The sequence below is a fragment of the Leptodactylus fuscus genome, chromosome 1 (assembly GCF_031893055.1).
Source record: "Leptodactylus fuscus isolate aLepFus1 chromosome 1, aLepFus1.hap2, whole genome shotgun sequence".
Classification (NCBI taxonomy): Eukaryota; Metazoa; Chordata; class Amphibia; order Anura; family Leptodactylidae; genus Leptodactylus; species Leptodactylus fuscus.
This window is the reverse complement of record NC_134265.1, coordinates 234,178,386-234,206,213: the sequence shown is the minus strand read 5'-3', so window position 1 is coordinate 234,206,213 and position 27,828 is coordinate 234,178,386. Positions and strand designations below refer to the sequence as shown.

Sequence of the window (27,828 nt, the reverse complement as noted above, 5' to 3'; positions counted from 1 at the left end):
TCTGACCTATCTGTCGAGTCACCGTTATTTTCATACATATTTACTTTGTACTTAATGTGCATTTGTGCTGTTCTCCTTTAGGTGAGCTTGGGTAAAGGCTTGAAAGCAAGAGGAAATGTTGAGGACTGGCTGGGCAAGGTCGAAGAGGCAATGTATAGTTCTCTGAGGCGTCTTAGCAAAGCTGCAATTGCAGATTACCAAAGTAAAAGCAGAGTTGAATGGGTAGTTGCCGGACATCCTTCTCAGGTATATGCTTAAAATAAAGGCCTTTTATTCTAGGAAATAGATGAGAAGGACATTTGATATACTTATGTGTTAGAGTCCGCATTTAAAAGGATATATACTTTCAAAACCTTACATTTTTGTATAAATGTATTGGGGTTTTAACATCCATTTTACTTCAGTTTCTGGTGTAAAATGGTATGATAAAAGTCGCAAATTTGGGCAAACAGACATTTTTTTGCTCTAAAAAGTCTAACTTTGGGCACATTTGGAGAGAAGAAGTGGATGAAGAAGGGCAAGACATTTCAGATATGAATCCGCCCTAAGTTGCCAAGAGTTTCTTTCTCCTCCTTTTAGTTCATCCAAATTTTACTCTTTTGTGCATAACTTTATCCAGAATTCTCCTATTACGTTTTTTTTTTTTTAATTCCAAAAAAGGGATTATCAATACTTTTTTAATGGAGCCTCAGAACTTGGTGGTTTCTGATTCTCTTCAGTTGTACAGGTCAAAGGATTTACAAATTTCTACATTTTATCTTAAAATTTGTTTGTTGAAATGTAACTTGGCTCCAGAATAAGCACAAAATGAGTCTGTGATACTGCTAAACCCGACTCTAGTAAAAGCAGAGAAAGGCTTGTGCAGCAAAACTGCCTGCTCATCAGAGTCTTGGGGCCACCTCGACAATGGCTATTCTGAGCCTATACCATTCATTCAGTTACTTGCATGTTACACACACATCCCTGTCTACAAGTTATTATCCTGTATTATCTCTTACATGAAATTGGTATGTAGAATTTTTAAAATTAAAATTACTAATATACTACAATTTTTTTATGATTTTGTGATGTACACTACGGGAGTCGTAGTTTCTTGTCCTTTAACCTTTAGAGCTGTATGGATATCTTTTATGTTTTCTGTAGGTGGTGTTGACAATTTCTCAACTCATGTGGTGCAGAGACCTGACACACTGCCTTGAAGGAGAAACAGAGGAAAATCTGAATTCTATGGCAGAGTTTGAAAAAGTGAATTTTGAGGTATAATAAGTGCATAGTTCATGAAAGAGGATACGACGGTTAATAACATGTTTCTGAAATGCCCATTGTACAAAATTTGTTCTCAAGTGTTAATATTAGAGACTGTCTCATAAAATGGATGTATGAAGAAATTATATACCCATATACCTTATTGCTGGTCATGTGTAATGCATTTATTTGTAATATTTTTGTAACATTTGTTTTACTATTCATATTTTTTACTTAGAGATTGAATGCTTTAGCTGGGCTCGTCCGAGGGTCGCTTCCTGCATTGCATAGAAACATCATAACAGCTTTGATAACAATTGACGTTCATGCAAGGGACATTGTCAGCGACCTTGTAAAGGACCAGGTAATCATTCCCATTGTCATTTGTATTTAGTGAAATTAGCTGCTGTCTAAACCACAGAAACATGGATGGTGACATTCATTTTGGTGAGAGTCAGTTACAGTTAGTCTACAAATAGACTGTTTCCGCTGCTGTGGAATACTTTGTAAAGTAGAGGTTATAAATTAAATAGTGGATATCAATGTTGGTTAAGTGGAGTGATATGTTGTATGAAACTGTATAAGCTGTATGAAGCCATATGTGCCACCCATACACTTTTATGTGCCCCTACTGTACCCCTATAAGATGCTGATTTCATAATATTATTATCATTATTAATATATTTTTTAGAGTCTGCATGGTCACAAAGTGCAGTCAGTGCAGCCCAGCTTTGGTTTATGGGATAAACCCTTCCTCTTCCTTTATACAATAACACCAATCAAACAATTATCCCTCAAAAAATATTAATTAACCCCTTCCCGTCGCAGGCATTTTTCAATTTTCGTTTTTGACTACCCCCTTCCACACCCCATAACATTTTTATTTTTCCACTGTCAGAGCCATATGAAATCTTAATGTTTGCTGGACAAATTCTTCTTCATGATGCTGCCATTAATTATTCTGTATAATGTACTTAGAAGCTGGAAAAAAAATTCAAAATGGGGTAGATCTGAAGAAAAAGTGCATTTGTGCGACTTTCTTACGGGCTTCATTTTTACAGCGTTCACTGTTCACTATGTTTTGGTAACATTCCAGAGGGATGTCCACGATCGCTAGAGTCCCCCTAATGCCCCCTTACATAAATAACCCCCCTTATATTCATAATGCCCCCTAATGGCCCCTTATATAAATGACCTCCCTATTGTCCTAATGCCCACTAATGAATCCTCCTACACTATTAACTTAGCTACAACTGCGCTAAAAAACAAAAAGTTAAACTTATACTCACCTACCTGTGATTCTGATAAATGGAGCCACCACCTCCTCTTCTGATTGCATTGTCTACACACAGGACATCTGTGTCTCAGCGCAGGAGAGGCTATGACGTCATCGCCCCCACCTGCGCTAAGAAACAGACATCAGTCTGTAGTCTCGGGGTCTTGTAAATCACAGACCTGAAGTGGTTTGTTGTTTACAAGACAGCTTGCAGGATGCAGGATGCGTTTTAACTAGATCTGTGTCTGTAGGCATCGATCTAGTTAAAAAGTAAAGCATGTATTAATGGTGGCCCCGGGTGTGGGCCCCACAGAGTCATTGGGTAGACGTCTCCTCTGCTCCTCCACTAGCTACACCTCTGGAACATATATACAATATGAAATAGGATTAGAATCTCGTATGGCGATATGGTACTGCCTATATAGTCCTTATTACAAACATTGCAGCTGACCATGTAAACTACATGGTCAGACATGCAATTTAAAAAATCATGGATTTTATTTGCGACTGTGTGGAATTTTCAAAGAAATCTGTTTTGTGAACATACTTGCAGACTTGGTATCTGCTCATGCCACACTTATAAAAGCCACGTATGTGTAGCCAAGTTTCCGACTTGGTAGTTGATTTATCTACATACAAACTCGGGGAGAGATAATTCCCAATAGTTCTGCCTCTCCTTGAAATAAACTGACAGCCATTATCAAGGAAATCACGTAATTGATCATCTTGTCTGAGTGTTGTCAAGTTGTCCTTAATAATATTGACTATAGCTTTATCATTTACACTGAAATCAGTGGAGAAATGTACTTTCTAGAACTCATTAGTTTTGGATTTATCCGTATTTTACGGACTATAAGGCGCACTGGATTATAAGGCGCATTGCCCATGAGCGCCTTATAGTCCGTCTCGGTTCATATATAAGGCGCACCGGACTATAAGCCGCAGTCCGGTGCTCATTATATGTTATTGAAAGCGGCGGCAGGCAGACTTTGCCAGCGGCCGCTTAACCCCCGCGTGCCAGCCGCTTCTATTGGAAGCGCTCGGCAGGCGAGGAGGGGCTCTATCAGCAAAATCATGCTGATAGAGCCCAACCGTAAAAGTTAGATTAAACTAACTTTTTTCCATTCATTTCTATGGGGAGCGCTCGCATGCCGGCTCCCATAGAAATGAATAGGAAGTGTCCGGCAGCCCTGCTGTAACGCCGGCGTGTACGGCTGTGATGCACGCCGGCGTTCCGTAGTGTGAATGCACCCTTACGGTGCCTTTTATGTATGTATGGAAGCGGCACGCAGACTTTGCCGCCGCTTCCATCCATATATAAGGCGCACCGGACTATAAGCGCACTTACGATTTCTGAGGAAATCGTAGGTTTTTATGTGCGCCTTATAGTCCGGAAAATACGGTATTTTTTGAATTATATAATAGTGTATTTCTGTCAGTATTAGCTGTGATGTGAAGAGCCCTATCAATCGACCAATTGGGATACCCCCTGGCTTTAAGTCTCTGTTGTACTTCATGAGATTGTGTTTTAAAAACATTTCCATCAGTTCATATTCTTTTTAAACGGATTAGCTCTCCTGTTGGAAGTGCTTTTTTTTACATGTTGGGGATGAGAGCTCCCTGCATGCAGTAGACTTTTATTCATATTATAGTCTCTATTAGGAGAATATGTCTAAATGGATTTTACTTTATATTGGATAGCTGAGTGTTTGATAATATAAGTGAGGTATTTTGATTGCAAATCAGTCACTTTTATTAAAAATTATATCAGATATATTTGTGCTTTTATGTGAGTTCCTTGCTCAACATTTTCTGTCTTAAGTATTTTTTTTTTTTTGCTTTGAATAGCTTTTAATTTTTTTGCCCTGTGTTTTGGTTTGATCAGTTTTTTTTCATAAGGGATAATTGTTTGGTGGCATAACCCGGATAAATTCGATTTACCTGTTACAGTTTCTGAATACTCTGTCTAGACTTTGACCTCTTTATTGTATGCATCCTGAGAAAACTGATGAAACATAGATGTAGAACCTATTTATTACAGAATCAAAGGTTACCCCTAGGCACCCGGTACACAGAGTTTTTTTCTGAATAAAATGAAGGATCAATTTTTCCCAAAATGAATAGCTTTCAGGTAAAAATATTTCAATACAGCACCACATAAAGGCACCGTACTGCAGCACAAAGAGTACCTATGGCGTTATAGTCTAGAGCCATAGTGCTTATGTGTACCTCCATACAATTTCTGTGTTTTGTTGGGTGAAAAAGACCTACAAGCTCAATGCTGCCTAGTTATACTGTAAAAGTCAGAACACGCTGTAGTCAATAGGATTATGCTTGTTTCTGCTCTTTTTAATTTTTACTAACACCACTTTAGTATAATTTTATGTACAATATGTCTATAACATCTTTTTCTTTCTTCTAGGTTTATAGCATTGACAGCTTTGAGTGGCAGAGACAACTGCGTTATTATTGGGACCTAGATTTTGATAATTGTGTGGCCCGGATGGCTTTGTCGCAGTATACGTATGCTTATGAGTATCTCGGTGCTTGTCCTCGACTAGTCATTACTCCTCTAACTGTAAGAATATTTCCTGTTTTAATAAGGAGCTGTAATTTACAAGATGTCAAATTGTAAGATTGGCTTGTTTTGTTGTAAAAAATTTTTTAAGTATGTGTGCAGTATATAATGTTTGTTATATTAAATGGTTATCTATGGCAAAATAGAGTATAGTAATTATTCATTTTCTGTAGTCATAAGGGCAAATCTCTAGATCTCTTTAGTGAAGAGGGAGAAAAGGGCTCTTACCTTTATGCAGAGAACTGCAATAAATTGTCTTACCTGCATTACCGGTATATAAATTCATTATATATATTTTTAATAACAATTTTAATGCAGAGATTTCTTTTCATGTTCCAAGGATCGATGTTACCTGTGTCTAATGGGTGCGCTACAGCTGGATCTTGGTGGAGCGCCTGCTGGACCTGCAGGCACTGGGAAAACTGAGACCACAAAAGACCTTGCCAAAGCATTGGCTATACAGTGTGTGGTGTTTAACTGTTCAGATGGACTGGACTACAAGGTATACAACATGATTCATTCAGCAAGTGGTCAATGGAGCATTATATAGTGCCTGTTGAACTTTTGGATTATCCATATAATGCAGGATCTTGTAGAATGAGAGCTGTTTTAGCTTCTCTGTCCTCCAGACAAGTGATCGAAATTTTAAATAGGGTTTCCCCTTTTAAATGCCATAAACCAGACAGCAAGGAATTTTCTAGGACTTGTATATTGATCATTATTCCTTAAGATAGATCATCAATATAACATTAGCAAAGTCTGGCCCCTGTCAATCAGCTGTTTGAAGAGCTTGGTGCACTTGGGTGAGCTGCCCTTCCTCTTCTCCGACCAGTTAGATCACGTCCATTGGTCACATGGCCATACTGCAGCTCACTCCCATTCAATTGAATAGAGCAGAGCTGCAATACCAAGTACATCCACTATACAATGTATGGCACTGTGCTTGGTAAGCAGTGAAAAGGTCACAGCACTACAGATCCTTTAAACATCTGATCTGCAATGAGTTATGGACCCCCACTAAACTGATCACCTATCTTAAGAACAAATGATCAAAACTAGAATCCCTTTAATAGCACTATGTGTCTCTACCATATTTGTATCTTTTGCACACAGTGATATCTTTTGAAAAAAAACTAAAGCAGTAGTTTCACCTTCAGACCCCTGGAAAGCCAATAATATCACATCCTTATATCACAGCACATAGTGTGAAGTGACTAGCTTTGCTAGAACTGTTTTACTTAGTGATGATTGTTCTTTGCTAGAGATGAGCGAACACTAAAATGTTCGAGGTTCGAAATTCGATTCGAACAGCCGCTCACTGTTCGAGTGTTCGAACGGGTTTCGAACCCCATTATAGTCTATGGGGAACATATACTCGTTAAGGGGGAAACCCAAATCCGTGTCTGGAGGGTCACCAAGTCCACTATGACACCCCAGGAAATGATACCAACACCCTGGAATGACACTGGGACAGCAGGGGAAGCATGTCTGGGGGCATAAAAGTCACTTTATTTCATGGAAATCCCTGTCAGCTTGCGATTTTCGCAAGCTAACTTTTCCCCATAGGAATGCATTGGACAGCGCTGATTGGCCAGAGTACGGAATTCGACCAATCAGCGCTGGCTCTGCTGGAGGAGGCGGAGTCTAAGATCGCTCCACACCAGTCTCCATTCAGGTCCGACCTTAGACTCCGCCTCCTCCGGCAGAGCCAGCGCTGATTGGCCGAAGGCTGGCCAATGCATTCCTATGGGAATGCAGAGACTTAGCAGTGCTGAGCCAGTTCTGCTCAACTACACCGTGTGCCGGTCAGCCCATCAGATGTAGCAGAGCCGAGTGTGCATAAGGGTTCTAGTGCACCCTCGGATCTGCTATATCAGATGGGCTGACCGGCACACGGTGTAGTTGAGCAGAACTGGCTCAGCACTGCTAAGTCTCTGCATTCCCATAGGAATGCATTGGCCAGCCTTCGGCCAATCAGCACTGGCTCTGCCGGAGGAGGCGGAGTCTAAGGTCGGACCTGAATGGAGACTGGTGTGGAGCGATCTTAGACTCCGCCTCCTCCAGCAGAGCCAGCGCTGATTGGTCGAATTCCGTACTCTGGCCAATCAGCGCTGGCCAATGCATTCCTATGGGGAAAAGTTTATGTCACAAAAATCACAATTACACACCCGATAGAGCCCCAAAAAGTTATTTTTAATAACATTCCTACCTAAATAAAGGTTATCCCTAGCTATCCCTGCCTGTACAGCTATCCCTGTCTCATAGTCACAAAGTTCACATTCTCATATGACCCGGATTTGAAATCCACTATTCGTCTAAAATGGAGGTCACCTGATTTCGGCAGCCAATGACTTTTTCCGATTTTTTTCGATGCCTCCGGTGTCGTAGTTCCTGTCCCACCTCCCCTGCGCTGTTATTGGTGCAAAAAAAGCGCCAGGGAAGGTGGGAGGGGAATCGAATTTTTTTGGCGTTTGCCACGTGATGTTCGATTCGAATCGAACACATCGAACAGCCTGATATCCAATTGAACATGTGTTCGATAGAACACAGTTCGCTCATCTCTATTCTTTACATTTCTTTTTATCTGCAGATGATGGGTCGATTCTTCAGTGGTTTAGCCCAGTCTGGAGCTTGGTGTTGTTTTGATGAATTTAACCGAATTGACATTGAAGTGCTTTCTGTTATTGCGCAGCAGCTAATTACAATAAGAAATGCTAAAGCTGCAAAGGTAACCCCGATTTCCATGGTTTAATCTCGATTTGAGACTACATGTTTTTCACCACTAACAGATAAAATGCATTCTATGGAAGTAGAATTTTCTTGTTTGCTAGTGTATTGCAAACCCTCAAGATCTATATATACTATCTATTAAGACTGTTGAATGTCAGGTGTTACCTAGTGTTGAAAATCCACTTCTAGGTTTCTGTAACATGGATGTCTAGAAAACATACATACAGCTACAGTCACGGCCATAAGTGTTGGCACCCCTGAAAATTTTCCAGAAAATTATTGTAATTACACGTTTTGTTACACAAGTTTATTTCCTTGGTGTGTATTGGAACAACACAGAACACAAAAAAATTGATAGAATTTCATGCAAAACTCCAAAAATGGGTCAACTGGAACTTTGGACCATTCTTCTTTTGCAAATGGCTCCAGGTCTCTCATATTTGAAGAATGCCTTCTCCCAATAGCAATTTTAAGATCTCACCAAAGGCGTTCACTTTCTGCAAAAATTTCAAGGGTGCCAACACTTGTGGCCATGATTCTACATTATGTGTGCTGTATCTCCATATACCAATTCTGTATCAACAAACAGAAAATATGATCGTGGTATGCTGTATGTATAACTCCCAACCATCCCGGATCTGGTGGGACAGTCCCGACTTTATACTGCTGTCTTGCCATTCCAGATGGTTTAAGGCTTGTCCTGATATGCCCCTGAAGTGTTTTGCTCGTTTACAAACTTTGCCCCGATCCACCGGTTCTTATCTGACATCAGACAGTCAAATGACATTCTCTAGTCACGTGACTGGATAGGTGTGTCTTTGCTTGTAAGAAGATCCTTCCACATGAATAAAAGTTGTATCCCATGCAGTGGAGGAACATGGAGAGATGTGGGGTATAGGGTGTACTGTGCTGGGGGGGGAAGATGTATGGTGTAAGGTGTACTGTGTGGGTGGAGAGATGTGGGGTGTGTAGTGCGCCCACATTTTATCCCTCTTTCTGTCCTTTAAGAGTTGGGAGGTATGTGTATGACATGCCATATTACACAGCTGCAGTAACAGTGTGTGCCTAGAAGCAGTGCTTCTGGCAGGGGTAGGGCAAAACATACAATCTTAACTAGTAATGGTACATTCACCCTTTTGCTATATAATTCCATATTTTTAAAAACCATTAAAAAAAAAAAAGATCAAAAGCAAATATTTTTCTCTAAGTATTTTTTATAACTTTCTCTGCAGCTATCCAGATTTATGTTTGAAGGGCGAGAGATTAAGTTGGTTATGACATGCGCAGCATTTATTACAATGAACCCAGGCTACGCAGGAAGGACTGAGCTCCCAGACAACCTAAAGGCACTTTTCAGACCATTCTCAATGATGGTACCAAATTATGCTTTGATTGCTGAGGTAAGAGTACAGATCGAAAACATCATACTAATAGTTATCTGCCTGCTGTAAAATTATTTTTTGTGTTTTTTTTCTTTAGGTCATTTTGTATTCTGAAGGTTTTGAGTCCAGTAAAGTTCTTGCCCGCAAGATGACACAAATGTATAAACTTTGCAGTGAGCAGTTATCACAGCAAGATCACTATGATTTTGGGATGAGAGCAGTTAAATCCGTATTAGTCATGGCCGGGTAAAAAATTAGTTTTTGCTATAACTTATACTATTACTTTTACTTCTGCTACTAAGATATGCTAAAATAAGTTCAACTTTCACTCTTTAAGATCATTGAGGAGAGAGAATCCTGATTTAAATGAAGATGTGGTTCTGATTCGTGCTTTACGGGACTCAAATCTACCAAAGTTCTTGGTAGATGATGCTGAATTATTTAGGTACGAAAATATGTAAAACAACAAACCACAAAGTGTTCTTATTTTAACTTCATATATTGGTTGATATATTTATTTCAATGTTTTATAACTTGGGATAACAACTGTACCATATTTTGTTTGGAGGGTATGTGCCCTTTGCCACCTTTGCTTTATTATATCTGAAATGAAGTAGCTTTATAAAATATATACCTACCTTTGTACCTCCAAACTCAGTCCGATGCTGCAGTCATAGTCACTTACATCTGTCCTCATCCTTTTTCCAAATTATTGTCAGTAGCAAGTTGTAGGGTGTCTGGGGCTGAAAAGAACCCAAAGTGTAATGAACAGATGCCCAGGGAAGGTGACAAACATAAAAAAGCAGTGTTAGGCTAAGACCCCACGAGACGATCTGCAGCTATAAAGTGCTGTGGGAAAAACCACGACAGGAACGCATTGCGGTTCTTCCTGCAGCACTTTAAACAGAAAGTTTGTGGAGTTTTCCTCCGTGGACTTTCTGCTACAATTGTATATATGGGGAAGCCATCGGCATTTCCATAGATATAATTGACATGTTGTGATTTCCAAAGCTGTGACGGTTTTGGAAATCGCAACGTGTCTGCGCTGCGGTTTTTACAGCAAAGTGGGCATGGGATTTGCAAGAATCCCATCCACTTTGCAGTTACTGTAAAGCGCCGCGATTTTTCCCACGGCGTTTCCACCACGGACAAATCGTGGCATTTTTTCGGACCGTGTGGCCCCGGCCTTACTCAAATTTCCTGAGCTCTGCTGCTGTTTTTGGCTCTCTACAATGATTATAGTCTATGTGGTCTGCAGGTTCCCTAAGATAACTTCTTTTTTTATGGGATTAGGTTTCCACTCGGGGGGGTCCCCAAGCGGACTTCCCTACCAAAAACCCATGTGCAGATGTGAGGCGGGCCTTATTTTATATTATAGGACTTAATTTACTATTCATCATTGAAGAAAAATAGAAAAGAGGGAAATTATCAAAGCACAACTGCACATATTTGCCATTCACCAATTTGTGAAAGTTAGGTGGCTTTCCATGTATAGCTGTACTGGGTTAGATTGTTGTCACTGTGGGTACACTACTGCTGGCACTATTACTTCTGGTACTAGTCGTACCACTGTTTGTAACTATTTCATACTGTCATTTACTGGGGGGATTCCTTCCAGCCACACTCACTGTACAAATAATGAATTTTTCAGCGGTCCCTTATATTAAACAATTATTTGTTTGTATTTTTTTTTCAGCGGAATTATATCTGACCTTTTCCCCGGAGTTGTCATCCCTGAACATGACTATGGCACGTTACAATCCACTATCATTAAAGTAATGCTTGCACGTGGTCTCCAGCCTGTGTCCAGCATGGTACACAAAGTGATTCAGTTCTTTGAGACCATGATCGTCAGACATGGAGTCATGTTAGTTGGCCCCACAGGAGGGGGAAAAACAACTGTTTACCAGATCCTGGCAGATACACTAACAGATTTGCATCAGGCGGGTGAGACACATCATTTCTACCAGCCAGTTAAAACATATGTACTAAATCCAAAATCCATCACAATGGGAGAATTGTATGGAGAAGTGAACAATCTGACCTTGGAATGGAAGGATGGGTTAATGGCGCTGAGTGTTCGGTCAGCTGTAAATGACACCTCTAAGGACCACAAGTGGATTATCTGTGATGGCCCTGTTGATGCTTTGTGGATTGAAAACATGAATACTGTATTGGATGATAATAAGATGCTCTGCCTGGCAAACAGTGAGAGGATCAAATTCACACCCCAAATTCATATGGTGTTTGAGGTAATTCACTATAGCATATCTTTTGCTTTATATTTTCCATTCATAATCAAATAATTTTCCAAAAATGGTAAGATTTAAGCTGTAATACAATATTACTGTGTAATATAACATGTAAAGATTCTAGAATTAATGGTGACCAAAAAGTAGCATTGCCCCCTATATTTAATGACTAAAGGCCTTATCTGCTTAAGGCTGAAGCCCCATGGGACGTCCCGCAGCAATAAAGCGCTATGGGAAAAAACGTGGTGACAATGCATCGCGGTTCTTCTTGCAGCGCTCTAGACAGAGCAGACTTTTTGTTACAATTATACCTATGGGGAAACCTTTGGCATTTCTGTAGGTATAATTGACATACTGCAATTTCCAAAACCGTGCCAGCTCTAGAAATCGCAGTGTGTGCGCATCACGTTTTTTACCACAATGTGGGCATGGGATTCGGTAGAATCTCATCCACTTTGCCATTACTGTAAAATGCCACAATATTTCCTGCGGTATTCCCGCCGTGGGCAAATCACGGCGTTCCCATCCCATGGGCTCCAGCCTTAAACAGTACATGAAAATTATGGTTAATGCCACATTTAATTAGATATTTCCACTGTGGACGGTAAAATTGTCACAATTCCTCAGCAAAATGTGCATGTATTACACAGATTGTGCTGTGCATTTCCCGTCTATACACTAAATGGCTGGAATTCGGAGTGAAAATCCACAATCTTTCCACGTTGCAATGATCATAATGTTTATTTAAAAATCCACAACATATTCATTTTCTTCTCAGTACATTTTTCAGCTTTATGTGGATTGCATTTTCAAAACCTATATGCACATTTTCATAAATCTACATATAGAACAATCTGCACTGCAGATTCACAACAAATATGTCACATCTGAACAAGGCCTAAGCTTTTTACAGAGTGTTTGATACTGGGAGCCTCTGAGATCAGTTTGTAGTTTATTCAGTTTCCGTGCGGTACCACCACTATGCAAGTATGGCATTGCACAATAGCCATTGAAATCAATGGGCTGTCAGATGTACCGGGTACTCCAGAGTGAGCGATGTTCTTAGTAGCTGCATTATGCTCTGGCTAATAGATGAGGGTCCTAACCTTCCTCTAGTAACCCTGAATGCTTAATAAGGTATTTGACGATGTGTTTTCTAAATCCCATAACCATTTGTTTGGTCTATTGTCATGGAATTGACTCATCAAAATGCAAAGGAAGTCTGAATTCAAAGGAAAATAAGTTTGCAGTGAAATAAGCAGTAAAACTGCTCCGAGATGTATTTACGAGCTAAGCAGTGCGGCAATTAAACCGTATTCACATGACATCTGTGTGCAAGCTATTTTTATTTCTGCATACTGTGTGTGTATAATGTGTCTGAGCAGCTTGAATCCAAATAGCTGAACAATGAAGTAAACATTCAGCCTCCTCGCTACTGTAACAAACATCTGTTTTATGATCTTTAAGTACATGGCTAGTTTAGCCACACCAATAAAGAATCACAACTACTTTTCAGTAAGTAATAAACCATTACTTTATCTTGTTTTATTGTATTTTTTTATGTTTCAGGTCCAAGATTTGAAAGTCGCGTCTCCTGCTACTGTAAGCCGATGTGGAATGGTTTATATAGATCCTGAGGAGCTTAAATGGCTGCCCTATGTGCAAACATGGATGGCTGGGCTTCCACCTAAAGTAAGCGTCCCTGAACAATTTAAGTGGACATAAGATAATGTTACAAATACCAGAACTAGGAACCCTAGTAAGAAATATGGCCATTATTAACAAGTGCCACTATGGCAAAACCAGTCCCTATTTTTACTGAATAATTAATAATTAAAATCTATTCTTCACTGAAATTCTGTTAAATTATTACAAAAAAACATGTGACCATCAATTATATACAATATACTGCTCTGCTGGGATGCATTAACATCGTAAGGCCCTATGCACATGACTGTGATGTTTTTGACAAATCTAATAGCTGTTAGGCAAAATTATGGGCGCAAAATTACACACCGTATACGATCGTAACCCCCATTGAAATCAATGGGATCTTTTTTGAGCGCGCACACTCTGACACGTGTACATGTGCCAGATCGCGCCAGTTTACTCCGTGTGAATTCAGCCTTAAAGTGGACGTACATGTTTGTTTTCAGTTGTTATTTTGCATTCGTTTTGTTGTATTTTACATATTTGATGGTTGAGTGTCAACTGCTTTACATTAGTTTCTGTCACTAGGTTCACACCAGCATTTTTAATCTGCTTAGAAAACGGAAAACTAATCTGTTTAAATATCGGTTACACATAGAAGCCTGTAGAAAAGTCCTGCTTGCAAGCAGATTTAGGGACAGAAACCCCAAACGGAGTTCAAACGCCGGTGTGAGTCCAGCATTACAGTGAAAAAACCCGATGATTTTAATTGGTCTTCCTTTTTTGTCCCAACTGACAGATCCATTTTTAATGGACAAAATGTACATCAATCTGTTTTACATCAGTTAAAAATGGATCCATTGATTTCTATAGGGTCTGTATGTCAGTGAAAATGGATAGAGATAGAGAATATTAAAAACAGTCAGTCAGAAAAACAGACATGTGAATAGACACAATGAAATCAATGTGTTCTCAAAATAGCTGTTTGCCCCCACAGTATCATGTCCCCCCCCACCCCTCAGTTTCCCACCACAGTATCATGTCCCCCCCACCCCTCAGGTTGTTTTTTTCTTTGATATATACAGTTGGGGATATGAAATTGTGGGGGGAGACCTGTGGGGTGGAGGGACATGATACTGTGGTGGGAACCTGAGGGATGGGGGACACATGACACTGTTGGGGCAACCTGGGGGAAGGGTGACATGAGTCTGGGGGGTAACCTGGAAGGGGACATCATGAGGGGCATTATATTGTATGGGCCACTAGGGAGGCATTACACTGTGTGATAGCCATTAAGGGGCATTATACTATGTGGGGGCATTATAATTTGTGCAGGTGCAAGTATTTATAAGTGGTGGTGATGGGGGCGCCCACTTATGAAACCTTTGCACAGGACCATCCAATGTGTTAAAACGGTCCTGAACAAACCCACTTGGCATACAGGATGCAAATGTGCCAACAATTGCAAATTTTGGCACATAAACAACCAGACATACACTGGTATAAAATACCTGATGAATTTCTCTCTGCAGTTTTTATGTTTACTCATGTTTCTCAAATGAATCATACATAGTTACATAGTAGATGAGGTTGGATAAAGACATTAGTCCATCAATGAATTAATTGAATTGATCTAACAAAGGATGGATTACTGTAATTTTAAATAAGGTGTCACAATTTTTTTGGGGTTGTTTTCTGAGTCAGATTTTTCTGCTAATAGCCACATAAATATATTTCCAAATGTATGTGGATTTTAGACATGTTTTATCCATATGTTTTGTAATCTGCAGCTGACTGATGACATTAAGCATTATATTTTGGATTTGTTTGAGCGCTATGTTGAGGATGGCCTCAAATTTGTAACCAGAAAATGCACTCAAGCTATCTCTCAAGTGGATATCAGTAAAGTAACAACACTGTGCTGTCTACTCGAATCACTGCTGCTTGGTAAAGGAGGACCAGACCTAAATATGGTATGTGTATGCTAATGGTTAACGTTACTTCCAAATAATACAAGACACAAGAGTTACAATAATGCTTAAAGGGGTTGTCATTTATCCTTAGAATATGTCATTAATTTCAAATTGGTGGGGGTCCGACATCAGGACCCTTCACCAGTCAACTGATTTTAGAACAGACTACATAGCTTGAAGTAGATGGCAATAGCATAGAGCCGGCATTACAGCTCTGCTTCCATTTATCTGCTAATAACGCTGCCGGGCTGTACACAGTGTATAGAGCCTTCCGCTTCTGACTCTGTACACTGTGCTAAAAAAGCTCATTGGTGCAGGGCCTGGTTGTCAGACCTCCACCGATTTCAAGTTAAAGGGATTCTATCGTTAAAATCACATTTTTTTTTCGATCACATGTAGGAATAGCCTTAAGAAAGGCTCCTACCTTTAGATGTCTTCTCTGTGCCACCGTTCGGTAGAAATCCCATTTTTCGTCTGTATGCAAATGAGTTCTCTCGCAGCACAGGGGGCGGTCCCCAATGCTGTGAGAGAGATCTCCAATGCCGAAACGGCCTCTCTGCGAGTCTTCTTCTGGAGCTGGGTTCAAACTTCTACTCATGCGCTGTCGGCTCTGCTGTCGGGCCTTGGGGAGAGCCAACTGCACATGCCTGCCTGGTGTAAGCGACCATTTACAGTAAGTTGGGGTAAGCAGCCACAAAAAAATGGCTGCGTGCATGTGCAGTCGGCTCTTCCTGAGTCCCGTTGGCAGAGCTGACTGCGCATGCTTAGAAGTTTGAACCCAGCTCCGGAAAAAGACGTGCAGAGAGGCCGTTTCTGAAGAAATTAGAGTTGGCATTGGAGATCTCTCTCACAGCATTGGGGACACCCCCAGTGCTGTTTCATTTGCATACTGAAGAAAACCGAGGTTTCTACCGAACGGCGGTGCAGAGAAGACATCAAAAGGTAGGAGAAGAATAGCCTTCCCTAAGGATATTCCCACGTGTTAGTCACAAAAAATTGCATTTTAATGATGGGATCCCTTTAAGGCTATTCCTACGTGTGATCGAGAAAAAATATGATTCTAATGATATAATCCCTTTAATAACTTACGCCAAGGATGGGCCATTAGTTCCCAAGCTTGGACAACAACTTTAATGCAGTTTTCAGGCTCCTGCGGGTTCTGTAATTCAGATATATTGTCTCTTGGATATTGTAGAGAACATCATACAATGGCACAAGGCATGCTGACTACAGGGTCTGTGTGTCACACCAAACAAACTCATGCATGAGACCCGTATGACTGAGACCTACTAAATTAACTCTTAAAAATGAGACAAGTTTGTATCCATTTAAAATATAGTGAGATTCCATTATCATGGATCAAATTGGGAAGTGCCATCTATAATAATAAATATAGTAGCTTTAGATTTATTTTGGGCTGTCTTTCTAAAGGATTTTTACCCGTACAAGTAGGTTTTACATATATATCTTTGGCCACCCTATAATCTAGGATATTCAATAGCCCAGCGGCTGTCTAATTCCATTCATTTGGATTTTTCTATATGTGTATGTGTGTGTTTTGTAAGTAAATGTTGGCTCATTAATTATTATTATTGTGATTGTCAGGAACAGTCAAGACTAAATAGCCTCATCTGCCAGACATTTGTCTTCTGCTACCTCTGGTCTGTTGGTGGGAATCTAACAGAAAATCATTGGGATGCTTTTGATACATTTGTCAGACAACAATTTGAAGATAATCCTGAAGCCAAGGTAAGAATATCACCCCTACACCCCCTGCAGTCATACATTTAATAATAAAATCTAAGTTTGGTTCATACTTATCTTTACATTTGTAAAAGCTACAGTATGTTATGCATATGTAATTCGCCACTAGGTGTCAGGGTTTCACAATCTACTGAATATATCTTTACTGTAATAAAGTTGAATTTAACGTATCAATAGTTCTTAATTGAAGAAAAATATATTCATTCTTATGTAACTCCAAAATATTCAGGAAAACTAATGACAAGGAAATGAAAAGTCATCTAAATAGTTCACTATTGTACACTCTGGTAAATTTCTCTTGTAATATACCTAATATACATATTTTTTTATAGTTATTGCTTGCTGTTTTGAAATATATAAGATCCTCCTTTTTAGTTGGACCCCGTAATCTTATTCTAACCTCTTGGAAATTGCATGATTTCATGTTTTCTCCAAAAGTCACAATCTTACTTCCATTATGATGAAGCTGCATGAGCTTTTTCACACAGGCTGTGCATGGGGACTTGCTCCTATCACAGTTACTGATGATGATTAGACAGACTCCTGTCGCACAGTTATAATGAAGAAGATGGCAGTGAAGCATATGTGAATATGTGCTTACCGTAGGACTGGGCAATTTTGCCAAAAAATAAAAAACTTTTTTTTTAAAGTTTATGGACAATTTTCGATTTTACTCTGGATTTTCTTACTTTTATTTAAAGACAACAAAACAAAAAAAAAATTAAATTCAGTGAGCTGAAACTGGAAAGAAATGGATCTATTTGATGCAGGCTTACTTATTTGTGGATCATCTCCTTCTATATGCCTCCCCTTTGGCCTCGGTAGGAGTGAATGGGGTTGCCTCGCCCTCCTTCCTAATTGGTAATGGGACATGTCAGGGCTGTCTTCTATCTCTCTTGATCTTTGTGCTTTCGCTTGAGTCCCTGATGTGTAGAATTAGGCCTAAACCGGAAATTTGTGGCCTCCAGAATCTCAAAGTGGCAGCGTATGCCAATGACGTCTCTTCTTCTAGACAGACCCTCAATCCTCCTTCCCTGCCTTACTGAGGGAGTTGCAGGCTTTCCAATGTATAGCTAACTTTAAGATCCACTACATGAAATTGCCATGAATATCTCATTCCCTCCCGTTTCAAATGGCATCGGAAGACATCAAATGGGTCTCAGAATTGGTGTTAATTTAAACCAAGTCTTCTTTTGAAACTATGCAGTGCTGCAGAGACAGATCAGGGCTGATGTGCAGCAATGGTCAAAAGATCTTCATACGTGGTTCGTGCGCTTTCCTGTCTACAAAATTAATGCACTCCTCCATCTGCTGTATGTAGTTCAGACATTACCCATATGTATTGCCACGACCTTCTTCACAGTACTCTCTCGTGACTTGACTAAATTTATTTGGGCTAATAAATCCGCTAGCCTGACCAGAACAGTGTTATTTCTCCATAAGACACTAGGGGAAGTTGGCCTTCCTTACATTAGGAGATATTATTAGGTAGCACACATTCAGAGAGTACTGGACTGGTGCTGCCACAGGCTGATCGAGCAAAGGGTCGCTCTTGAGAAATCTGCCACAGGCATTCTCCTCCATTCTCTTCATGGGCTAGATTTCCCCCTCCCAATGGCCTTAAGAACACATCTGACCATAGGACCCACACTGTTTGCGTAAACCTCTTCAAGATAGAATTGATGTTATCTGCCGCATCCCCCATATTCCCATTGTTAGGCAATCTGGACTTTGCCCCAGGCATGGACTCGAGCCCATTTCTCTCTTAACGTGAAGTTGGAATGTTGTGAGCGAGACTTTTCCATTTGGAACAGGCATGGACTCCCTACATGGATCTCTTGGAAACTTCTTGTCCTCCCTTACCTCTCAGGAGACTTATGATAGACCATTGACCCCTTTTGAGAGGGCATGCACTGGGAATGGCTTATATCAGTATGCTTTGTCAGAATTATATGTGTACACTACTACAAAACCCCTTTCTTGCATAAATGAGAAGAGGACTTTGGACTGTGCTTTTCTGCCTCCCAATGCAGTCGTTCCATAGAATTACACATAAATCTTCCATTGCTAGCAAGTATTAGCAAGAACTACCATGTCCATTCTAAATTGAATGGGATGTTTCCAAATACTTCCCCTCTCTGCTGGAGATGTGAGTCCGCTGTGGATACTCTGCTCCACATCTTCTGGTCATGCCCACTTTTGTGGTCCTTCTGAGACTGATAGAGTATAGCAGCTCCTCACAAGAATCTTACAAATATCTATACCAAACTCCCTGGCCTGTTTTTTATTCGACACTTCTGATATTTCAGCCTAGGTTGAACAGCTGGACAATGATTTTGATATATATGTAAAAGTGCAAAGTGTAAGACAATCAGGTGAGGGGTACAATGATGAAAAATTGTTTTAGCTGGAGTGCTTCTTTAATTATTACCAGTTCATATTGTTATATTTGAAGTTCTTTACAAAAATGTGCTAACGAATATTGTATATAACATACTAATCATACATATTTCTATTTGATTAGCAAGTATGAGCAGACAGCAGTACCAGCCTAATTTGATATGTCTTTGTTACTCTTATCTTCTAGCTCCCATCCTCTGGTGACCTGTGGAGTGTCTATATAGACTTTGACACAAAGCGACTGGATCCATGGGAGAGAATTATCCCTTCTTTTAAGTATAACAGCAATGTGCCATTTTTTGAAATGCTGGTTCCAACAACTGATACTGTGCGCTATGGATATCTTATGGAAAAACTACTGGCTGTGAAACATTCTGTACTATTTACCGGCACTACTGGCGTTGGCAAGGTGGGTGTAGATATGATTAGATATGATTTAAGGCTGGGGCCACATGTTGCGTACACTCATCGGAAAAAAAGATGAGTATTACTAAACCTGCAAAGTGGTTGGGATTAAAGCTAAACCCATCCACACACATGCTATGGACACCACACCTGAGGCTGCCTCTCACTAGATCGCTGACGAAGATTGTATGACCGAAACGTTCCTCTGATCTAGTTTTTTTCACATGCCAATTTTGCCTTATGTTCATGGCGTAACAACTGTAATGCTTCTTGCTACTGTAATAAATTATTGCACCTTTTTCATGCAAGTGTGTGCAGCAGAATTTTCTTGCAATTGATGTGGGGTTGAAGGACCCTATATCTGCTAAGCACCACATCAGAACGAACTTTGAGTGTGTGGTAGCATTGTTTTTTCTTATTTGTATTCCTTAGTCCTGTGGTGGGGAATATACTTGACTTTTCAGGAAAGAATGATAGCTGAGAGCATTTATCACACTATAAGTAACCTTCTGATTTATTGCACAGTGTGCAAGCTTCCCTATGTCTGGGTCTAACACTTGTAACACTACTGTGAGGACACAGTTCTTACCTTGCTATGAAAGCAAGCTGTGAATTTAATGTACAAGAATTGGGGATCCAAACATTGAAGACCAGTGTCCTATTGAATACTTTTATCCACCATCCCCATGACTTGTGCATTAGATGTTAAAGGGGCTCTATCATTGGGAAAAGTCATTTTTAACTAATCACATCCTTGCATAGCCTTTAGAAAGACTATTCCACACCTACCTTTAGTATGTAAATTGCCTCAGTGGTTTTTGAATAAGTCCATTTTTATTCACATGCTAATGAGCTTCCAGCCAGCACAGGAAGTTCCCAGCAGCACTCGTCTCTGCTATTATTATGAGTGCAAACAGAAAGCTGAGTCATCATCATCAGCAACAGCAGCCTGTGCTGTATACACCCATAGGAAACAATAGCAAAGAGGAGTGCACGATGGTGCACCGAGTCTAATTAGTATTTGAATAAAAACAGACTTATTCAAAATCTGCTGAGGCAATTTACATACTAAAGGTAGGTGTAGAATAGTCTTTCTAAAGGCTATGCAAGGATGTGATTAGTTAAAAATGACTTTTCCCAAGGATGTGATTAGTTAAAAATGACTATTCCCAATAATAGAGCCCCTTTTAGTGATTCCATTCTAAGTAGAACAAAATCTTATATATGTATTGATCTGTTTGGATTTTTGTATCTATTTTAGTCTGTAGTAGCTCGAGGATTGCTAAACAGAATACAAGAAGAAGCGGGTTATGTTTCTGTGTATATAAACTTTTCAGCACAGACTTCCTCTGCACGAACACAGGAAATAATAGAGTCAAAATTGGAAAAGAAGCGGAAAACCATTCTCGGTATGTAATTCTTAACCCTTTCACTGTCAGGACAATTGTTTTTTACACTTTTGACATGCATAAATAATACTTAAATGATAAAATAGAAAAATCACACTACACCCACATACCTCTATATTTTCTGATAGTAGACACCTAGCCACATACGTTTGGCTAAAAATCTGACTCAATGTTTAGTACACAATAACACCTAAAAATGAGCGTGTATTTGCGTGGGGTGGTTGCCATACAAACCTTTTCAGAAAAAAGTGCATGAGCCAGAGCAAGTGGTTTCAGTTACAGGCTTTACCTATCCTAATGAGAATTCTTAGATACGTAGGTTTTCTTTTCTATTTTTTTTTCTTTTACTTTATAGGTTCCTGGGGCTATTACCCCCCCTACCTTCAGTATGGTTCATGTGTTTAAATAGGACCCAACTGCTTACTTTATTCCTTGTTTAAGCTATGCGTTGCAGGCTGATATGACTGGCCACATTACCTCGACAGCAGCTACCCCAACCTTCCACTCATGCTTACCCCTTATCATGTAATTTGTAGTATATCACTCACTTTTATTGACATACTAGAGGGAGGACCCGGCTTCGCACGGGTATATTAAATTTTATGTTTGTGTAGTGGCCCCATAAGAATTGTCCAGTTTTGCACTGATGTATTTTGTATGTGCTTTGTGTGTATGTCCATAAGCGTCATGTGATTATGTGTATCTCATTTTGGATGTCAGTGAAAAACCTGTGATCAGTTGTTATGGATATCTGGAGTAAAGCTGTATCTAATCCTTCCCCGTGTAGTACTGTGTTTAGATGCAAGTATCCAATCCTTGTTGGTGTGGTACTGTGTGCAGATGCACATATCTAATCCTCCCCGTGTGGTATTGTGTGAAGAGGCGCGTATCTAATCCTCCAGTAAGTGAAACTGTGTGCAGACGCACATATCTAATGACTCTGGCGTGCAGTACTGTGTGCAGATGCACGTATCTAATCCTCCCCTGTGTGGTATTGTGTGAAGAGGCGCATATCTAATCCTCGCATGTGGAACTGTGTGTAGACGTGGGTATCTAATCCTACGGCATGTGGTACTGTGTGCAGACGTGCGTATCTAATCCTACGGAATTTGGTACTGTGTGCAGACGCGCTTATGTTATCCTCTGGCGTGTGGTACTGTGTACAGACGCACGTATTTAATCCTCCCCTGTGTGGTATTGTGTGAAGAGACGCGCGTATCTAATCCTACGGCATGTGGTACTGTGTGCAGACGCGTGTATCTAATCCTAAGGCATGTGGTACTGTGTGTAGACACGCGTATCTAATCCTACGGCATGTGGTACTGTGTGCAGACGCGTGTATCTAATCCTATGGCGTGTACAACTGTGTGAAGACACGTGTATCTAATCCTCCCCTGTGTGGTATTGTGTGAAGAGGCGCGTATCTAATCCTACGGCGTGTGGAACTGTGTGTAGATGCGTGTATCCAATCCCCCGGCATGTGGTACTGTGTGCAGATGCGCATATCTAATCCTATGGCATGTGGTACTGTGTGTAGACGCGCGTATCTAATCCTCCCCCGTGTGGTACTGTGTGTAAACACGCGTATCTAATCCTCCCCCGTGTGATACTGTGTGCTGAGACGCATATCTAATTCTCTGGCTTGTGGTACTGTGTGCAGAGACATGTATCTAATCCTCCAAAGTGTGGTACTGTGTGCACACACACGTATCTAATCCTCCCCTGTGTGGTATTGTGTGAAGAGGCACGTATCTAATCCTTTGGCGTGTGGAACTATGTGTAGACGCGCGTATCTAATCCTACTGCATGTGGTACTGTGTGCAGACGCGTGTATCTAATCCTAAGGCATGTGGTACTGTGTGTAGACACGCGTATCTAATCCTACGGCATGTGGTACTGTGTGCAGACGCGTGTATCTAATCCTATGGCGTGTACAATTGTGTGAAGACACGTGTATCTAATCCTCCCCTGTGTGGTATTGTGTGAAGAGGCGCGTATCTAATCCTACGGCGTTTGGAACTGTGTGTAGATGCGCGTATCCAATCCCCCGGCATGTGGTACTGTGTGCAGATGCGCATATCTAATCCTATGGCATGTGGTACTGTGTGTAGACGCGCGTATCTAATCCTCCCCCGTGTGGTACTGTGTGTAAACACGCGTATCTAATCCTCCCCCATGTGATACTGTGTGCTGAGACGCATATCTAATTCTCTGGCTTGTGGTACTGTGTGCAGAGACATGTATCTAATCCTCCAAAGTGTGGTACTGTGTGCACACACACATATCTAATCCTCCCCTGTGTGGTATTGTGTGAAGAGGCACGTATCTAATCCTTTGGCGTGTGGAACTATGTGTAGACGCGCGTATCTAATCCTACTGCATGTGGTACTGTGTGCAGACGCGTGTATCTAATCCTATGGCGTGTACAACTGTGTGCAGACGTGCGTATCTAATCCTCTGGAATGTGGAACTGTGTGTAGACGTGTGTATCTAATCCTACGGCATGTGGTACTCTGTGCAGACGCGTGTATCTAATCCTATTGCGTGTACAAATGTGTGCAGACGCACGTATCTAATCCTCTGGAGTGTGGAACTGTGTGTAGACGCCTGTATCTAATCCTTCGGCATGTGGAACCGTGTGCAGGCGCACGTATCTAATCCTATGGCATGTGGTACTGTGTGCAGAAGTGCGTATTTAATCCTCTGGTGTGTGGGACTGTGTGCAGACCCGTGTATCTAATCCTATGGCGTGTACAACTGTGTGAAGACACGTGTATCTAATCCTCCCCTGTATGGTATTGTGTGAAGAGGCGCGTATCTAATCCTCCCCGTGTGGTACTGTGTGCAGACGCGCATATCTAATCCTCCGCCGTGTGATACTGTGTGCTGAGACACGTATCTAATTCTCTGGCTTGTGGTACTGTGTGCAGAGGCATGTATCTAATCCTCCAAAGTGTGGTACTGTGTGCACACACGTATCTAATCCTCCCCTGTGTGGTATTGTGTGAAGAGGCGTGTATCTAATCCTTCGGCGTGAGGAACTTTGTGTAGACGCACGTATCTAATCCTACTGCATGTGGTACTGTGTGCAGACGCGTGTATCTAATCCTATGGCGTGTACAACTGTGTGAAACCGTGTGCAGATGCACGTATCAAATCCTTCAGTGTGTGGAACTGTGTGCAGAAATGCGTATTTAATCCTCTGGTGTGTGGGACTTTGTGCAGACCCGTGTATCTAATCCTCTGGCATGTGATACTGTGTGCTGATCTGTGTATCTAATCCTCTGATGCGTGTATCTCAGTTTGGATATCAGTGTTGTATTGTGCATGTGGAGTGACCGTGTGTATTGCAGTTGGAATATGAGTGAAAGACTTGCAGGTTTGTATTGGCTAAGGGGGGGGGGGGGGGGGGGGCATTGTGTTTGAAATGCTGTATCTCAGCAACGGTACGTCCAAGCGAGTTGGAGTCTCGTCTTAAACCTTCCCGGATATCTGAAGTATCTCTGTGCCAAATTTGGTGAAGATCGGTCCAGTCGTTTGGTTCGCATTAGAGTACAGACAGACAGACAGACAGAAATTCATTTTTATAATATAGATTATGGGAGTGTTTTACCATCCTGTTTTTTCATATTTTGCTTAGCTTGTTTTACTTTAAAATTGTCAATAAAAACATTTAAGGCTACTTCAAGCACTACTTTTCTCTCCACATGATTCATGCAGACACCGCACGGAAAACACACGGATCCCATTATAGTCTATGTGGTCCGTGTGCTTTCATTGCTCACCGCTTTTTAATGCGTTTGTTATTCCGTTCGGGGATCCCCAAACAGACTCCCCAAATGGAATACCAAATGCATGTGTACCAGGCCTAAGGCCTCATGTTGCGGAAATGCTGCTTTTTTTAATTGTAGATTTTGTTGCATTTTTTTTCTTTGAGCCAAAGCCAGGTGTGTATTGAGCAAGTATAACATGGGGCCTCAGCCTTAGTCTGATGTTAGTCATTGGGATTTGAAATCCCAGAAGACCTTAAAATACATTAAATTTTAATTAAATCTAGTAGAGCAGCTTTATTTTTGATCTTCTATGTTTAAGTGAACTGAATGTACACATTTCATTATGTAACATAACTAGATAATAATCATTTACATACCTCACTCCACCACATGATGGTGCTACAGGACAAACTTTCGTAGGTAAATACACATGCTTACATTTTATTTGCTTCATTGATTATATTATTAATATATTTATAATAAATGTGATTCAGTATTTCTTAATGTTTAAAATTCTAATTAAAAAAGCTAAATTGATATAAATAAAATTAGCTTTTTAACTTATCACAAACTCCTATAGCAGTTATGCCTCATTTAATTGCAGGGTCTTCTTGCGAAAACAGAACCTTTAATGTTGTATATATGCTTGTAGCTTAATATCTAGGATCAATATGGGCCTAATACTGTCTGATCTGTATTTACACAGGTGCCCCTGGAAACAAAAGAGTCATCATATTTGTAGATGATTTAAATATGCCAAAACTAGATCGATATGGATCTCAACCACCTATTGAATTATTGCGTCAGTACCAAGATTTCAAAGGGTTTTATGACAGAGAAAAAATGTTTTGGAAAGAAATTCAGGTAATAAACTTTATACTTACATCTATTCTAGAAGTGAACTTTCACCCTTGGGTATATAGTAATAACTTTTCTTTCATGCTACCTTTATGTGAGGTTTTTGTCTCTGGAAATCTTCTATTCTGTTCACACATTACCACTGAATTCTGTAAACATATGAGCAAAACCTCAAAGCACATGTAGTTTCCAAAACTGGCCCAGAGGGAAAGAGAGGAATAAAAGAAGAAAAGACCCATTCAATTGAGTAAACACTATTGGCTGACTGTAACTTACAATCGGTGTATTTGCAAAGTTTCTCAACATTTCAGAGAACTTTTTCTGTATAAGCTGTGAAATCGTTTTAACATGCGCTTTCCTTTCACTGACGCAAAATGATCACAATATTGGTATTGCTATGATAGATCTTGTTACCTGTTCCTTTGATAGAAAAGGAAATAAAGAACCATCATGTGCCCTGTATGTAGTGTTAACACATTTATGTTACATGTAACTGAAAAGGTACATGTAGTACTTTCTAATATAACCCATCATTGGACAAGCCAGTTGGGTGCTTGACCATAGTAATAAATGTAACAAGAGCGAGAAGATAATGAAGGTCCTAAATGATCAGGAATTAATAATTACATTGGTTACGGCTCTGGAGAAAGTACACAGAACTGGTGGAGCTCGAGCTTTCAGAAGGCCAGGGGTCACACATGAATCAATAAGAGATTTGACACTCAACAGTGATGAGTGACGGATTGGTCTGTCAAGGTCAAGTGTCAATTGAAATTGGATGATGAAGTGGCAGGGATTTGTCATATATCAATGTCTGGTATCAAACTCAGGCTTTTTTTATTGTTGGAAAATTGTGTTGACCCTGTCCAGTAACCTTAAGTGACTAATATGTGAAAGGATATTGTTTTGTTCGATTTGTAGGACAAATCTTTCCTCAAACAGTGACCTTACAAAGTTGCAACCATACTCATATCACTTTATTTATTTGCTTATGTATTATAAGGCAGGAGTGCTAACCTTCAAGGTTATCTCAGTTTTTACATGTATAAAGTTACCTACTAGAGATGAGCGAACAGTGTTCTATCGAACTCATGTTCGATCGGATATTAGGCTGTTCGGCATGTTCGAATCGAATCGAACACCGCGTGGTAAAGTGCGCCATTACTCGATTCCCCTCCCACCTTCCCTGGCGCCTTTTTTGCTCCAATAACAGCGCAGGGTAGGTGGGACAGGAACTACGACACCGGTGACGTTGAAAAAAGTAGGCAAAACCCATTGGCTGCCGAAAACATGTGACCTCTAATTTAAAAGAACAGCGCCGCCCAGGTTCGCGTCATTCTGAGCTTGCAATTCACCGAGGATGGAGGTTTCCGTCCAGCTAGCTAGGGCTTAGATTCTGGGTAGGCAGGGACAGGCTAGGATAGGAAGGAGAAGACAACCAACAGCTCTTATAAGAGCTAAATTCCAGGGAGAAGCTTGTCAGTGTAACGTGGCACTGACGGGCTCAATCGCCGCAACCCAGCTTTCCCAGGATCCTGAATGGAATACACTGTCAGTGTATTCCCGTATACCCGATATATACCCCCGATACCCGTTCCAACGGTGTGCCCCCCCACCTTCACCCCAGAAATACCCTGCAAGTCCCCTAGCAATAGAATTGGGGCTATATACACCCACTATTTTTGCTACTGCCATATAGTGCCATTGTCTCACTGGGAATTCAAAGAATATATTGGGCTTACATATAACTTCAATTCCAGGGAGAAGCTTGTCAGTGTAACGTGGCACTGACGGGCTCAATCGCCGCAACCCAGCTTTCCCAGGATCCTGAATGGAACACACTGACAGTGTATTCCCGTATACCCCATATATACACCCCAAATCCCCGTTCCAACGGTGTGCCCCCCCACCTTCACCTCAGAAATACCCTGCAAGTCCCCTAGCAATAGAATTGGGGCTATATACACCCACAATTTTTGCTACTGGTATACAGTGCCATTGTCTCACTGGGAATTCAAAGAATATATGGGGGTTATGTGCACCCACAATTTTTAATACTGCTATACAGTGCCATTGTCTGACTGGGAATTCAAAGAATATATGGGGGTTATGTGCACCCACAATTTTTAATAC

General features: G+C 40.6%; 1 protein-coding gene across 1 annotated transcript in view; it reads left to right on the top strand.

Moving 5' to 3' along the window:
* DNAH6 (dynein axonemal heavy chain 6) overlaps positions 1–27,828 on the top strand; it is a 285,907-nt gene that overhangs the window by 63,558 nt on the left and 194,521 nt on the right. Inside the window, exons 24-39 of the mRNA XM_075284265.1 lie at positions 82–246; positions 1,144–1,257; positions 1,484–1,609; positions 4,944–5,099; positions 5,440–5,601; positions 7,690–7,827; positions 9,062–9,229; positions 9,309–9,457; positions 9,549–9,656; positions 10,908–11,463; positions 13,033–13,155; positions 14,904–15,086; positions 16,692–16,835; positions 19,438–19,659; positions 20,917–21,064; positions 25,544–25,701. Coding sequence (XP_075140366.1) covers positions 82–246; positions 1,144–1,257; positions 1,484–1,609; positions 4,944–5,099; positions 5,440–5,601; positions 7,690–7,827; positions 9,062–9,229; positions 9,309–9,457; positions 9,549–9,656; positions 10,908–11,463; positions 13,033–13,155; positions 14,904–15,086; positions 16,692–16,835; positions 19,438–19,659; positions 20,917–21,064; positions 25,544–25,701 — 2,820 coding nt within the window. The remainder of the gene's footprint in view (positions 1–81; positions 247–1,143; positions 1,258–1,483; positions 1,610–4,943; positions 5,100–5,439; positions 5,602–7,689; positions 7,828–9,061; positions 9,230–9,308; positions 9,458–9,548; positions 9,657–10,907; positions 11,464–13,032; positions 13,156–14,903; positions 15,087–16,691; positions 16,836–19,437; positions 19,660–20,916; positions 21,065–25,543; positions 25,702–27,828) is intronic.